The 14,761-nt window shown below is 57.5% G+C and overlaps 1 protein-coding gene and 1 long non-coding RNA gene across 12 annotated transcripts; one reads left to right on the top strand and one right to left on the bottom strand.

Moving 5' to 3' along the window:
* Positions 1-80: 80 nt before the first annotated feature.
* Positions 81-12,103, bottom strand: PCGF2 (polycomb group ring finger 2). 11 transcript variants are annotated; one of them, XM_072747346.1, is made up of 12 exons: positions 11,836-12,103; positions 11,518-11,610; positions 10,358-10,496; positions 5,265-5,416; positions 4,595-4,691; positions 4,235-4,290; positions 4,101-4,151; positions 3,788-3,896; positions 3,549-3,603; positions 3,361-3,456; positions 2,291-2,371; positions 81-1,749 (listed from the first exon to the last, which is right to left on the bottom strand). In XM_072747346.1, exons 3-12 carry the CDS (start codon positions 10,378-10,380, stop codon positions 1,372-1,374), a joined length of 1,098 nt encoding a protein of 365 aa, XP_072603447.1. In that variant the 5' UTR covers positions 10,381-10,496; positions 11,518-11,610; positions 11,836-12,103; the 3' UTR covers positions 81-1,371. The 11 variants fall into 11 exon arrangements, with proteins under 11 accessions (XP_072603447.1, XP_072603450.1, XP_072603455.1 ...); XM_072747349.1 differs by lacking the exon at positions 10,358-10,496; XM_072747354.1 differs by lacking the exons at positions 10,358-10,496; positions 11,518-11,610 and having other exon boundaries at positions 81-1,490; positions 1,641-1,749.
* On the top strand, positions 3,859-8,921 carry LOC140597764 (uncharacterized). Its single transcript, XR_011999694.1, has 3 exons — positions 3,859-3,982; positions 6,122-6,343; positions 6,566-8,921. It is a non-coding gene; the product is annotated as an uncharacterized lncRNA (long non-coding RNA).
* Positions 12,104-14,761: the final 2,658 nt, after the last annotated feature.

Genomic DNA, 14,761 nt, shown 5'->3' with positions numbered 1-14,761 from the left:
GACAAGAGACACAAGGAGGAGGCCAAAGGACCCGCCCACCCTTTCCCTGTCCCCTATCCCCCAAAGAACTACAGGTTCCGGAGAGTATGCAGCATTTATTACAAAGCCAGGAGATACAAATGTCCCAGGGCAGGAGGAGGGTACAGTCACCTCAGACACAAGACAAGGTGCAAACACAGACAAACCTGATGGGGGGGGGGGGGTCCTGACCCCAAACACCTAGGTTCCAAGGGAGTCTTGCCTCCTCACCTCCTCCCCAAGCTGATCCTATGTACATTGGAGGAAAAACAAGTGTGCAGGGATCTGCTGGGGTCTGCCCTTCAGGGGGCAGTCCACTGACCTCTCAGGATGGAGCCAAGGTCAGAGCTTACAGGTTTCCATCTTGTGCTTTTAGTCTGTCCTGACTTAGCCTCAGCTGGGGGCAGGGAGGGGACTGCAGGGCTGATGGCCTTTGGCACAATCTGGGGTCTGTGCTTGTCTGAGATGAACCCCCCTCCACCTCTCCACTGCACCCCAGGTCCCCAGGAGTGCTAGCCTTGCCAGTCAGGGCTCCCAGCTGGGGGCAGGGGCAGGACCTGGTGAAGCGGTTCACATTGCTAAAGCCACAGTGGAATTTCAAGGGCTGAGGCCTCCCGTGGCCTGAATCTTCTCTTCCACAAGATAAATGATGCAAAGGCCACACACATGGGGTGGGGGGTGGGGGCAGAACTATCTATTCTTTGCACAAAGTTTCCACTGAAAGAGGAGGAGGTAAGGGAGATGCCATCTCTACCACCCACTCGCTCCTCAGAACCAGGGGATAAACTGCATTTGTAAAAGGCACTGTCTTAGCAATTCTCTGGACATTCAACAATGGGGGGTGGGGGTAGGGGCACCAGTGGAGGGAGGACAGCAGCCAAGATGGGGGGAAGAGAGGGGAGGCCCCACACGCAGCCAGCTGGAGTTATGTCTAAAGCTCTGGGGACTGGGAGTGCTCCCTGAACACCCCATCTGCCTTGGGGAACAAGAGGAGGATGGAGCAGAGCTTTACTGAGCCTCAGGTGGCCCCTCTAGCCCACCTCCAGGCACCCCCAAAATGAGAGCAGGGCAAATGACACAAGACCCCCTAAAAATGAACATTCCACCCCCCACACATACACACACACATAAAGTTTGTTTCCTGTGGCATTTAAATTAATCTGGTTGGTCCATAGAAAATAAGTATGTATATTTGGTTTTTCCTATGTACATATATATATAGATTTATTTATAAAACCCGCCCCCCACCCCTAAGGCGGGAGGAGCTGGGGAAAGTCAGAGGTGGAAAGGGGGCCCAGAAAAAGTGGAGGATGGAGAGGCATGGCTGGAGAAGGACAGAGAGGGTCTCTTTCCTCAAGTTAAGGGGGGCACAGGAGCTCCGTTGACAGTCATCTTGCGCCCCCTGCTGGTGGAAGATGGTGTCTGCAGGCAGTTCGAGGTACCCCCGTTCGCAGCTGCGGTGGCCCCACCGGCTGTGGCAGGGGGAGTAGGGGAGGTAGGGTGGGTGGCCGGGGGCCCATGGGAGCTGGGGGAGCCATGGCAGGGGGTGGCTGGGCTGGGCAGGGAGGAGGAGGTGGCTGGCAGGGTGGCAGGGCTGGGAGCCTTGTCGCTGATGGACTCACACTCGGATGCCCCGCTGGTGTTGGTACCCTCCGAGGGGGTGGGTGCTGTAGGCAAGGTGAGCCGCTTGCAGGCTGGCTGGACCCGATACTTGAGGGGAAGAGGCCCATTCTGCAGGGAGGGGGGCAGAGAGAGGCAGGGAAGGGGGGGTCAGGGGAAAGAGGCTGGTCAGGCAGCGAGCTGACGTTCACGCCACAGTGCCCCAACGGAAGAAAGGGGTCCAGGCCTTGGAGATGAGGGGATAGGCAAAGCCGAGGGACCAAGCAAGGCTAGAGATACAGGAGCACACAAAGCCCAAGAGAGGCAGAAAGAACACGCAAGGCCACAGGCTGGAGAGGAGAGGGAGGCTGAAAAGCAGGGAGCAACATTTGCTCCTCTGTAGCCACCCGACCCTACTTTCTGACCCAAATTGGGGCATGTCATCTGCCAAAGGATCCTTTTATACTTCAGAGTGTGGCAGGTCATCATCAAAGGATGGCTTGGAGGCTGGTGTGGTGTGGCAGGCCACTCTGGACACACCCAGCTCTCAGGACAAGGCACAAACTGTGATTACTGGTCACTGTGTGGTCTCTGTGGCCACAGACCGATGCCAGACCCTGCAGGGTTCCCCTCCCGGCCCTGCCGTTGCCCTGCGCCATCCTGCCCAGCTCACCCGCCGCCAGGGATAGATGTAGGCGATATCCATGAGGGTGTAGTATTCCTTCAGTGGCTCATCCTCATACAGAACCTCCACCTAGAGGAGGACACGGAGGACACTTTGACCCTGGTCAGGTTCAAGGCTCCAGCCATTTGGCAATGAGGCTCTAAGCCAGGGGTAGGAGACGGGACACTGGGGAGGAGGGGTTAGCAGGTGTTCCCTTAGATAGTCTGGGGTTTCATGGTGGGTTTGACTTCGCTACCAGACTTGACCCAACAGAATTCCCAACCACCAGATGGGAAAGGATCTGGAGAAAGTCTCCAGATTGTTAACAACCCCTGCCTGCAGCCATCCACACAGTTGTCTGGGTCCCCTTTTATCTCGGGCAGAGATAATGGGGGCAAAGAAAAAGCCCTGCTGAGAAAGATCTCACAGAGAAAGGTGGCTCTCACCCAGGCTGCAGTGGAATGACCCAAGGAGCTTTAAAAGAAATACCAATGCTTGGATCTCACCAGAGATTACGATTTAATTGGTATGACGTAAGTTGAGTTTTAAATAAAGCTCCCCACCTGATTCTGACCTGCAGCAAAGTTTGGGATCCACTGTCCTAGAGCCTTGATACCCAAAGTGTGGTATTTAGACTAGTAGTACTGGCAGCACCTGGGAGCTTGCTAGAACTGCAGAACCTACTGAATCAGAATCTACTCTTAGAGATCTTAGAGATCACTGACACATTCGCATTTGAGAAGCACTGTCCAAGAGCGCCGTTGGAAGTCCAGACCGGCCTTCCTTCAGCCAGCTGCCCCAGACAAGACCTTATATTTTTGCACCTGTACCTCTGCCACAGTTCTGAACGTGCAAGCATGCATGTGTGCGCACAGACATGCACACACACACTACTCGTCATCTTGGTCCCAGCACCCTGGAACACTGGCTTCAACAGATAATGACTGCCCCACACTAATCTTGGTTTCAATTACTCTTCTCTTTGAGCTCAATCACACAGCCAGTTCAGAACAGTGGCTGGGATGCACAGATTGTCAGACATGCACAGACACTCAGTTTCTGAAGGCCCAGGGACTCACCTTGTACTTGCTGGGCACATCCATCTTGTTGCGAAGAAACTTGGCGAGATGCATGACGGTCATGGCTGCTGGGCATTGCAGGAATCGCACCCCTGTCTGCTGGGGAAGAGGCACCCAAGGGCTGGGGTCCGTTCCAGGCACTCTCTCCCAGCCCACGTCCCACTCCTAAGCAGGCCCCTAGAACTCACCTTCTCCTTGTCCCCATCCCCATTTTCCAGAGGACCCTTCTTTTCCTCCCGGTCCCTGGGGGAAGGACAAAGAATGAAGCTAGGGAGACCCCGGAACCGGCAGGATCCCCTAATCCCCTAATGCACACATCCAGAAGGCCCTCCCAAGGGTCCTTTCTCTTCCTAGGGGGAGGGGTCAGGGTGGGAGAAAGAGGCGACCCACCCTAGAACTCCAGAAGACTAGCGTGGGTCACACTTGCCTTACACCTTCGTAGAACTCAATGGAGAGGCTGACGATCTCGTTGTCGCTCAGAGCCCCCTTCTCCTGCTCCAGGACCTCGCCGCGGTCCTCATTGGAGCCATTGGGGACTGCAGAAGAAGAGAGCTCTGAGGGGGTGGCCTAAGACGGCGAAAGGAGCCCCTCCAAGGACCCCAGGACCTCAGCGTTCATCGGGGTGAGTCCAGCCAACCTCCAGGCTGGGATGGTGGTGTGGCGGTCTGTGCAAGAGGGACAGCCCGCATGCCGGTGGCAGCACCACACACTCCCGCGAATGGACACGTGCACACACTCACCTTCAGTCAGGGGGTACGCTGCGTAGAAGTCCCGCCGCCGTTTCATCTCATCTGGAAGAGGGAGGCAGGGTGAGGATGGGAGCACCAGGCAGGGAAGTGGGGGGCAGCAGGGCAGACAAAGGGTGTGCAGATACCTTTAAAAAGCCCAGGGACCAGTTTATAGACGATGTCTTGGAGGGTCTTGTCAGATCTGGAAAAAACGTACGGAGTCCTGTGGGCGACCACTTCACCCTCCTCTCCCCAGCCAGGAATCCCTACTCCCACCTCCCTTCCTTGATCCAGCTATCAGGGTCCCTAGAGGTGTGGTCTTTACCCCTCTGGCATTTCTCAGCCTAGACAAGCTGGATACAGAACAAGGGGAGGGGCAGGGCCCTGGGTTGACGCCCTGTGCTTCTCCCCTCTGCCACCTTGGCTGTCGGAAGCAGGGACGCCTGAGGACAGAGGGCAGCTGCCCCAGAGGATCGGCGTGGCAGGAGGGACAGCGCCAGGCCCACCTGATGCTCAGCAGCGGTCTGGTTTTATGGACCTGCACGTCACACATGGGGCAGTACTTGTTGGTCTCCAGGTAGCGCACGATGCAGGTTTTGCAGACTTAGGGGTGTGGAGAAAGAAAGCGGAGTCAGAGCCCCCTTTGTAATCCAGGACCAACGCTCAGTGCTCACATTCAGGTATCCCCTCCTCTCCAGCTTGTCCCCACAGCTCAGCCCACTCAGAGGCTCAACGTGGTCCTATTTTGCATAGATGGCAATTGCCCCTTGTCTATCCTCGGAGGACAGAGTGTGGGTGTGTTTGTGTCAGACCAGCATTGTGTCCCAAGCGGGTGAGCCCCAAGTCTGACGGAGTACAAAACAAGAGCCACCTCCCAGGGTCCCTGACCCCTTGCCACCAAGCCCAGAGTGCACGCAAGGGGCACCTGCATCTTCCAGGACTGCCAGTGCAGGGGACCCATGAGGGTTCAGGTGAAAGCTTCTGAAACAAACCTCTGGGCTGAACCCTCAAGGCTCCCCACCCCAGTAGTCTTCCTGAGACCAGGGACCACCACCAGACATGTGGACACGTGCACTCTTCAGGGCAGGAGCTCATGCTCTGCCCTCCCAAGGCCATGCCCCTCCAACCCGGGCAGAGACCGCCCACCCTGAGAAGCAGCCCCTCCACCCAACTCACAGGAATGCAAGCACTCCACGATGGTAGTAGCATCAATGAAGTACCCCCCGCAGAGGGCACACATGAGGTGAGGATTCAGCTCCGTGATTTTGATCCGGGTGGTCCGGTGCATGATGCCGGGGTGGGGGGCAGGGGGCCTGGGGAGCGTCACCCTGAGAAATGAGAGTGGAATCAGACATCCAGAGACCAGACAGCCCTTCCCACAGTCCCCTCCGCACCACCCGACATCTGGCCCCAAGCCCAAAACCCTTGCTTTCTGCCTCCCAGGCTAGACTGGCTCCGCGACTGGGACTGGCTCCTCCTGGTCCCTGTGTGTTCCCTGGACTGGGGAGCTGTGGAGAGTCCTACGACCTTGGGCAATGAGGTCAGGCTCCATCTCAAGAGCAGGAGCAGTCTGAAGTGAGAACAACTCCCCAGAGGATATAGGGAGGCAGGATATAGGGAGGCAGGAAAAATGGAAGAGAATAGTTTTTAAAAATGTCCCTGATGTTCCCCAACCCCATATTCTCTCATGTGAGTGCTAGGAGCTGAGGAAACATAGATTCTCCCTCTACCTGGATATGAGCCACCCCCCAACTGCCGCCTGGGCCTCTATGCTCCATCCTCCTCTCCTTCCATCCCAACACTTCTTCTTCCAGGAAGTCCTGAAAATACCATAGGCGTGGGCCACCCTAAGACTAGAAGGAGCACCTCATCGCTTGTCTTCCTAGCTCAGCATCCAGCCTGGCCCTGGGTCTGGTGCTCATATGCCCACAGTGGGGACCATGTAGCACCAGCCTGACCCTGGCCCTGGGCCCTGAAGGTAATGGCAGAGAGCCTGGGCAAAAAAAACCAAAACACTACCACCCCTTCCACAGGAATGCAGCCACCGTTCCCGGGTGGACAGCACACTGCACAAGTCCCCCTGGATCCCAGGACCTCCGTCTCGTGCAAATCCACGAATTCCCCTATGTGGGCACATCTCCAGACTGTCCAGTGACAGACCGCAGGCTCTCAGGGATGCCTGCCAAAACGGGGCAAGAAAGTTCTCTGAGCAGCAGCCCCGAGCACCCAGCCAGGCCTTGGCAGGGTCCAGACAGGTCAGTCAGAGCTGAACTCTGGATTGGCTGAGATGCTTAACTTCTTGATCTAGAAATCAAACCCACACCTACAGAAGGCTCCTCCCTCCTTCCTCTTTCCCAGCTAAAAGTCCAAGGGGTGGGGCTCGGGAAGGTGGCCAAGCCCCCAAAGACGCCTTCACAACACACACCCTCCTCTCCTTTCCAGAAAGATTTCTAAAGCCACCACATTGGGTTTTCTAGGACCAGAAATTCGCAGCCAGGATCAACAGTTTCTATAGAGACCCCAGGATGAGTTTGGCCAGGACCCAAACAGCCAACAGAGGCTGGCCAGAGACCGAAAGAGATGGAGAGACGCACAAAGGCCACATGTGGGTGAGACAGCAAGTCTGCAGGGCAGACGGAGGTGAAACGGGCAAGCCCAGGGAGCCAGTGGACACGCAGCAACCGGGCAGCAGCGATCTGGCTTCGGGAAGGAGGGGTGCCTGTCTCTCAGAGGGCAGCCCCAGGGCCAGGCCCTCTCTACAAGGGTTCCCCCTTAAAAATGATGCAGACTCGCTGGCTACTTCACTGTTTGGTTGTTTCCATAGTAACCCTGGCCCTGGCAAGATGCCCAAATATTATTACAACCATCCAGAGAGAGCAAACTCCCAGTGCCTGTCTCGCTGAGTGTGTGTGTAATATCCATCGGATGTGTACGTGATGTCTGGGCCTCCAAAGGCACTTTGTGTGACGGCCTTCCTACGTGTATCTGGGTCCAGATGAATCTACATGTGCACGCACAGAGAGAAACAACACATTGTGGCTGATGCTGGGTGTCCAAGTTGCCACGGATGCATCTTGCACGCCCGTCTCTCTCACACTCTCTCTCTCACACACACATACACACACATGTATATACACACAAACATGCAGGCGCCTCCCCCTGCCTTAGTCACCTCATTCACACATTGGCTGTGTTTTCAAAACAGACATTTTCTCTTAAGAATTCCCATCCAGTTCCTGTCCGGCAGACTGCAACCTCAACACAAGGGAGTTCCTAGACAAGTGGCCATGACCTTTACCCTCTCACTTCCCTTAGCAGAGGTGAGAATTGTGACCAAGATTACCCCTCCCACACCAGCTCCTTTCTAGACGCAGGGGTAGAGGGAGCCCTGTGGTGCTTACAGAATGAAATATTCCTCCTCCAGTGTAAGAACAGGCCCCCTCACTGTGATCCCTGCTCCCCCCACCCTATCCCCAGGGGCCTCAGACTGCTACCTCTGGGGCTGGGGGCGGGGAGAAGCACTGATTGGCTCTGCACCTGATTGCCATGGTTACCTGCAGGGCCCTGCCAGCAGGTGCCAAGAACAACTGTAAACAGGAGCCCAGTTCCCCCATGGCGCACCTCCCAACCCAAGGCCTCAGGGCCCCACACCTGACACCCAATTCCTCCCCCCCGTTGCAGCTAGTGGGTGTATTGTGGGAAGGAGAGGGAAGAGGGGTGATGGTGGCTGGACCTCCAGCTGTCATCACTCTAGGGAAGACATTGGGAAACGGGAAACAGCCTGAGGGAGAAAGAAACAAAATCCACAGAGGCCATGGGCCATTTGGAAGTGGCTTCTTTGGGGCTCTGGGGGCTTTAACAGGTCAATTCCAATGATAGCAACACAGGGAGGTGAGCACTGCCCCCCACCTCAGCGGCAGCCAAGTCCTTCGACACTTTTTATCCTCAAACCACTGTCTTTACAAGAACATGATCTCTGGGCAGCCCATGTTCCTGGCCCCTGGGGATCCAGGTCTCTGCTACAGTGGCAGCAAAGGACCTCGGGTGAGCACCCAGCACCCAAGCCCAGTTTCTCCTGGCCTTTCAAGCTGGCATTTGTCTTTCTCCTTCCTCAAAGTCCCTACTAATTACAGACCCCCCCACCCCCCCTCTGTTCTAGCCAGTCTTTTGCTGGAAGCTCCCTGCCATTTAGGCCTCTCCCACTGCCAGGTTTTGTTGTTTGTTTTTTTCCATTTTCCTCTGCAGGATAGCCTGTCTCTGATAACCCAGGGGTCTCTGCTCCTTCAGATGCTCTGAGATAGCATTCTCTGCTCTGCCTTTCCTTCACATGAAATTAGCTCACTCCCCCACTAGAGCATCACCAGGTCTTGGGAAGTCACTCAAGGTCACATCCCAACACCTAGAATAACAGAAGTAGTAGAAGGGATCTTATAAGCCTCTTCTCCAGGGGCACTTGGGTGGCTCAGTCGGTGGAGCATCTTATTCTCAGGTCATGATCTTGGGGTGGTGAGATCAGAGTTCCACGTTGGGCTCCCTGCTCAGCTTGGAGTCAAATTGAGATGCTTTCTTCCTTTCCCTCTACCCCTTCCCCTCACCCCTGCTCTCTCTCTTTCTAAAATAATAAATAAATCAGGGGATCCCTGGGTGGCTCAGCGGTTTAGCGCCTGCCTTTGGCCCAGGGCGCGATCCTGGAGTCCCAGGATCGAGTCCCGTGTCGGGCTCCAGGCATGGAGCCTGCTTCTCCCTCCTCCTGTGTCTCTGTCTCTCTCTCTATGTCTATCATGAATAAATAAATCTTTAAAATAAATAAATAAATAAATAAATAATAAAAAAGAGGGGTGCCTAAGTGGACTTCATGACTTAAGCTTCTGACTTTGACTCAGATCATGACCTCAGGGGTCCTGGGATTCAGCCCTGCATAGGGCTCTCTGCTCAGCAGTGTCTGCTTGTCCCTCTCCCTTCTGCCCCACCCCCTGCTCATGCTCTCTTTCAAATAAATAAAATCCAGAAAGAAAGAAAGAAAGAAAGAAAGAAAGAAAGAAAGAAAGAAAATCTTGTCCAATCTTTTCATTTTCCAGGTGAAGAAAGGTGGCTAAGATCACCCACTAACACAGTGGCAGTCCTAGGACTAGAAACTGCCTGACTCCCATTCCAGTGCTCTTGACACACCGGCACACAAGCTGGGCTCCCCACTCATTTAAGAAATCAGTAAGCCTGGCCTGACTCCATCCAGGTAGGTAGAAGGTAGAAGGACTCCAGGTTTCCTAGAAGACCACTCAGTGAGCCTTCTGGGAGGGGTCAGAGTCTGGCACAAACATGACCTTCAGCACACATTCTCACTTTGAAGCAGGAAGAGGGGCAGGGAAGAATCACCTCATCCCACTTCCACGGAACAGGTAGGAAAACTGAGGCTCCATGGAAGTACAGTGAGCCAGAACCTACTGGATCCGCTTCTCTTCGAGATGTCATGGGTCCAATTGAACAAGCTCTGCGTGTATTTGTGTGTGGAGGGGGAGTACAGGGGCCTGCCCTGGGACAACGTCAACCTCTCAGTGTTCCCTGATCCTTGGACCTGGAACCTGCTTCTCCTGCCAGCAGCATCGAGACATCCTCTCATCTCCTGAAACTGGGCTTATTGCCCCTCACAGCTTCCTAAGACCAAACAAAGACAAAACCCCAAAATATGCACACAGAGCTACACACTGCCGAATACACACATATGCACACAAAGCCAGACACACCCCCTCCATTTCTCTCACACAAGGCCAGACACTACACACACACACACACACACACACACACACACACATCCCAGGCCAGACACACCCCATCACACACACAGCCAGACCAGAGCCCAGGCCCACACTTGCCAGATGCACAAGCCACCCCCACCCACCCCAGAAGCACACAGTCTGACATGCCTGCCTGAAACCAGAGCTGCAAATACCCACTAACCATTTATGCATCCCTGGTCCACCCAGGGTAAATTATAACATAAGTCTTCCAGCAACAAAGGCAGTGCAGCTCCCAACCTCCACTCTGGGGGCCAGAGGCTGCAGGAGGTAGAGTGGGCATCTGACCTGCACAAAGATGCAGCCTCTTCCTGTTCAGGCTCTCTCTATTCCCATGGCAACAGCTCCATCAACCAAGATCTCTCCAGCAAGACCAGGGGGAGTAGAGAGCACCCCCCCTTGCTGCCCACCCCCAAAGACTTCCACTTGAACCCCCCTCAAACTGCACAGGGTCCGCATCCTGGGTCCAGGCCTCACCTGGGGTCTGTTTCTGGCCTCATTCCTCCAAAGACAGCTCTAAGATCTCAATCCCCAACTCCAAACCAGGGAACCCCAGGGAAAACCTCCTAGCCCAAAAGCTGCAACAGAGCTGGCTTTATGCTCCAAGCAGGAACACCTCGGAACAGAGTGAAGACGGGAGGAAGAGAAATTAGAGTTTCAGGAACATATACAAACTGCAAGAGGTCCAGGGAAGGAGGCATCAGAATAGCGGGAGACAACGCGGAGACAAACCCTCTGCCTCCCCGGGAGCGACGGGGAGCCCAGGAGAGACTGAGGCATAGATCTATGTATGGGGAGAGGGATTTCTCCAAAAGACAAAGACCGGGGAGACGCGCGGGGTAACACTTCCACAATATTTACAGGCAAATGCACCACCCCCAGGCCTCTTCCTTCCCCACCTCAAGCCATCCGGAGCAATTCTGGGCAGATGGGGGCAGTGGGGGAGGGGGAGAGGCAAGCCGGGGCCCACCGTGGAGGCAGGAGGGGCAGTGGCGTCCGCGGGCCAGAGGTCCCACCCCATCCGAGGGCCGGGGCAGGGAGGGGGCGGCCCGGGGCTCCAGGGAGGAGGGGGCCCGCCGGGCAGACCCCTCCCGCCTCCGCCGGCGACGAGAAATATCGCGATAACTCTCCCCCCATCTGCAGCCTGCTCACTCCTCCCGGGCTTCCCCCCGAGCCCGGGTCAGAGGATCCGGGACCCCAGTTACCCGGCGGCCGCTCCTACCTTCCCTAGAGTCAAACTTTCGGCGGGGCCCAAGGAGGGGTGTTCCGGAGAAAGAGGCTCCGCCGGGGTGGTTCGGGGAGGGGGCGGGGCGCCCAGTCCCGGGCCAGGGGGGGAAAGGGACCCGCTCGGGGGGTGCCCGGGAGGCGGGAGACCCCGGGCGAGGAGGAGCGCCCTCCCCCGGCCCCGCGGCGATCAAAAAGCCCTGTCGCCGGGCCCCCGGCCTCAAGTCCTTGCGCGGCTACGACGCCCCGGTGCCCACGGAAGGAGCGGAGCGCGCCCCCTCCCCAAACCCGAGGGGGCGGTAGGGCAGGGCCAGGGGCCGCTCGGGCTCGCGGGGCCGGCCAGGGGGGCAGAGACCCGGCGCGGCGCGGAGCCCGCAGCCCCCGCGGCGGCCTCGGACCCTCCCCCTCGCTACCTTGGGAGCAGGTCTGCGAGGGGGCTGCGGCACAAAGAGGCGGTGGTCGAGGGAGACGCCAAATCGCTACAAGGGGGAATCCGCTTCGGCCATCTTGGAAGGGAGGAAAGGGAAAAGGGGAGAGAAAAGGGAGAAAGAAAGGCGGACGGGGCGAGCCAGGATAGGGGCTGGCGGGGTGGGGCGGGGACGCGAGGAGCAGGCCCGGCTCAGAGTCTCCCCCTCCCACAGGGGTGTGTAAAGAGGGATGGACCGGCCCCCCAGCCCCGTTCCGGTGGCGGGGTAGGAGGAGGGAAGGACAGGGAGTCCGCCTCCACTTACCTGGGCTCGGGGTCCGGTGGGTCTCGGGGAAGGGGGGATGGGAGGGAGGGAGGGAAGGGAGGGGAGGGGGGCCGCAGCCGTGTCGCTCGCTCTGGCGGCGGGAGGGGAGAAACCTACGGTAAGAAAGGAGTTTGTGAGAGCGGCTTGGGGTGGGAGGGAGAGAGGGGAGGGGAGGGGACGAAGGGGGGAGGGGAGGGACTGGGGCTGGGGGGGTACAAAATGGCTTTTTTCCTCCAGACAAGAGTAGGTCCCGCCCACTACTCACCCACGTGACCTCATTCCTTTAGGGTGTTTGCGGAGAGGGGAAGAGGAGGGGGGGGAGAGGCTAACGCGGCTGCCCCCACACCGGGTGCGGGGCCCCCTAAACTGGGACACGACCTCACTCTTCCCAAACTGCCCGGAGCCTGGAAGGTGCATCCTCTTCTCTGTTAACCTTCTCTGTTAACCTCCGTTAACCCTTCCTGCCTCTCCCCAAAATGTGTGTGTGTGCCCCCCACCCCCTGACCCTGCGATCCCCGCCCCTAAGCTGGGGCGCCTGGAAAATGAAGACTAGGCTGAAATGAGGCTCGTTCTGCAGTCCTGCCCGCCTCGGCCCGGGCCGATGGGCGCAGGGCTGGGGCAGCGGACGCGACGCCTCCGGCCACCCGTCCAGGGTATATTCATTCACTCCTAGTGACACTCCCTTAAAATTAATAACTGCAACCGTGGGAGAGAGCGTGTCCTCGCCACCCCCCCTCCCCGGCCCCTCTCGGGGCCCGATCACCGGCTCTAAAAGGCAGTCCCCCCGGGACCCAGCTGGGGCGCCACGGCGGAAAGGCCAGGGGGGGAAGGCTGGGGGTGGGGGTCGGTCTGCTGGAGTGGAGGCTGGTGCCCCCCGCGTGCTCGCGCGGATAAGAATGGAATACAACTTGGACCGGGAGACAAGCTGAAGACGGGGACTCGGGCTCCGGGTCCGGCACACAGTAACCCGGTCCGACTGGACTAGAACACCAGGCGCTGGGGCTCGAAAGTGGGCCCGCGCTTTTACTCCTGCCTTGCGCTGCTTCCCGCATTTTTCTCCGGGGCGCCGATCGCGCTCGCAGCTCCGCACGGCTGGTGCGCCTCCCTCGGCCGGGCGGCGGGAGGAGCCGGGCGAGCGCAAAGGCGGCTGGTGCCAGTCCGCCTCCGACCGCCGCTCCGAGCTCCTCCCAGCGCTCGGGCTCCCGTCGCCAGTGGCTCCCGCCGGGAGGGGAAGACGCCGAGGGAGGCTTGGAAAGGCGGGGAGCAGCGGCCGAGGCTGGCGCCGGGGAAGCCAATCGATACTACGTTACGGCGACGACCCGGGCCCTGCCTCGTTAGGACGGTCGATTCGCTTATTCGTTACTCAAGATTTATTAGAGATGGTCGCTGGGTCTGTCCCTCCAGAGAGCTCGATTATCCGGCCAGACGGGCCATTAAGCGCATTGGCGGTGGGTGGCTCGAGTTAGGAAATTAGGAGACGAATCCGCAAGCTTCGGAGTGCCCGCCGCCTCCTCTTCTCTCCGCGCTCGCAGCTCAGGCCCACCCGGAGCTGGGCCCCCCGGACTGAAGGCTTTCACCCTTTGGCCAGCGACCAGGAGACCTGTGGACACTGGCCGCCCAGTGACCCCAGCTTCAGCCTTCAGCCCACACCGGCCGAATGGGGGCGGGGAGGAAGAGCCTGGGCGGGAGAGATTTCCTCCCAGAGAGGGGGGGTCTGAGAACCCGCGGGAGAAGGTCCGGGGGAGGACCCGGTCACCTATTACCCTGTACTTGCACGCGGAGACTGGGATTTCCCCGCCCTTCTTGGAAAGGGGGCTCTTGGGGTGGACACACCCACTGTTCCTAGGGCAAGTGTGTCGCCAGCCTCCCGAACTCTGCCAGGGAAGACTTGTGCATCCTCTACTGTCCCCTAATTGCCCTGTGGGGCAGGAGCGCAGCAGGGACTCCTTGTCTGTCACTCCAGCTAGATCTGGGGGCAAGGCAAACTGTAGGGGCTTCCTGAAGATCTCCATCACACACAATCCACTTGGGACCTAGGGGGTATGTATGTATGTATGTGGGGGGTGGGGGAGGTGGTCTCAGTTACTAGGAAGAGGGCTGATAAGTCCCTGCTTCCGTCCTTTATCCGGGAGCGTTGCAGCAAGGGGGCCCACCGAGCTGGCGGGGCATCCATTCACGTGTCCCTCAGTTATTAAGTGCCAGTCACTAGCAAATTATGAGACACAGAGATGAAGACCCCACTACCACTAAAACTTCATTTTAATCATTTCCAACCTGAGCCACCTGTCTCCACATCCCTGACCTTTCCTGAATTATCAGGAGAGCCTTCGGAGACCCAACCTTTCATCTGAAGTTCTTTGGTTTCCCTGGGGGGGGGGGGGGGGGGAAGCACTTGTCATATATGAAGTCAAATACTTTGCCAGGCAGCAGAGACCTAAAGCTGATGAGCCACATTTTTGCCCACAAGGAGCTCACAGGCCAGTGGTACTACATAACCTGTCCTGTTAGCTTCCATGACACTAGGTATCCCTCTGGTTTGTCCCCACCAGTCCTGTGAGCACCTGGTAAGGGGGAGGGGGGCAGCTGGGAACGGTTTTCAGAAGAGGCATCCTTTGAGTCCAAACTTGAAGAGAAGCCAGACATTGAAGGGAACTGCCGGAGAGTCCTTTGCTTAGCTCCTGGTCCTGGGATGTGCCTCTGGCTGCCATTAGATGTCAATGTTTCCCCTGCGTTCTGTGCTAGTTGTCATCTCACAGGGTCCTCTAGCTGACAACTTCTCATCAGAAGAATCACTGTGTCTGTCACAGACTAGAACCTTCCAGAGGGCAGGAATCCAGGATATGTAATCAATTTCTGGCATATGCCAAGAGCTACTGGGAAGATAAGATCCCTTTGAAGATGATGACAATGGTAGCACAGGGCAGCT

Source organism: Vulpes vulpes, chromosome 2, assembly GCF_048418805.1.
Source record: "Vulpes vulpes isolate BD-2025 chromosome 2, VulVul3, whole genome shotgun sequence".
Lineage (NCBI taxonomy): Eukaryota > Metazoa > Chordata > Mammalia > Carnivora > Canidae > Vulpes > Vulpes vulpes.
This window is presented reverse-complemented; position numbering and strand designations above follow the sequence as displayed.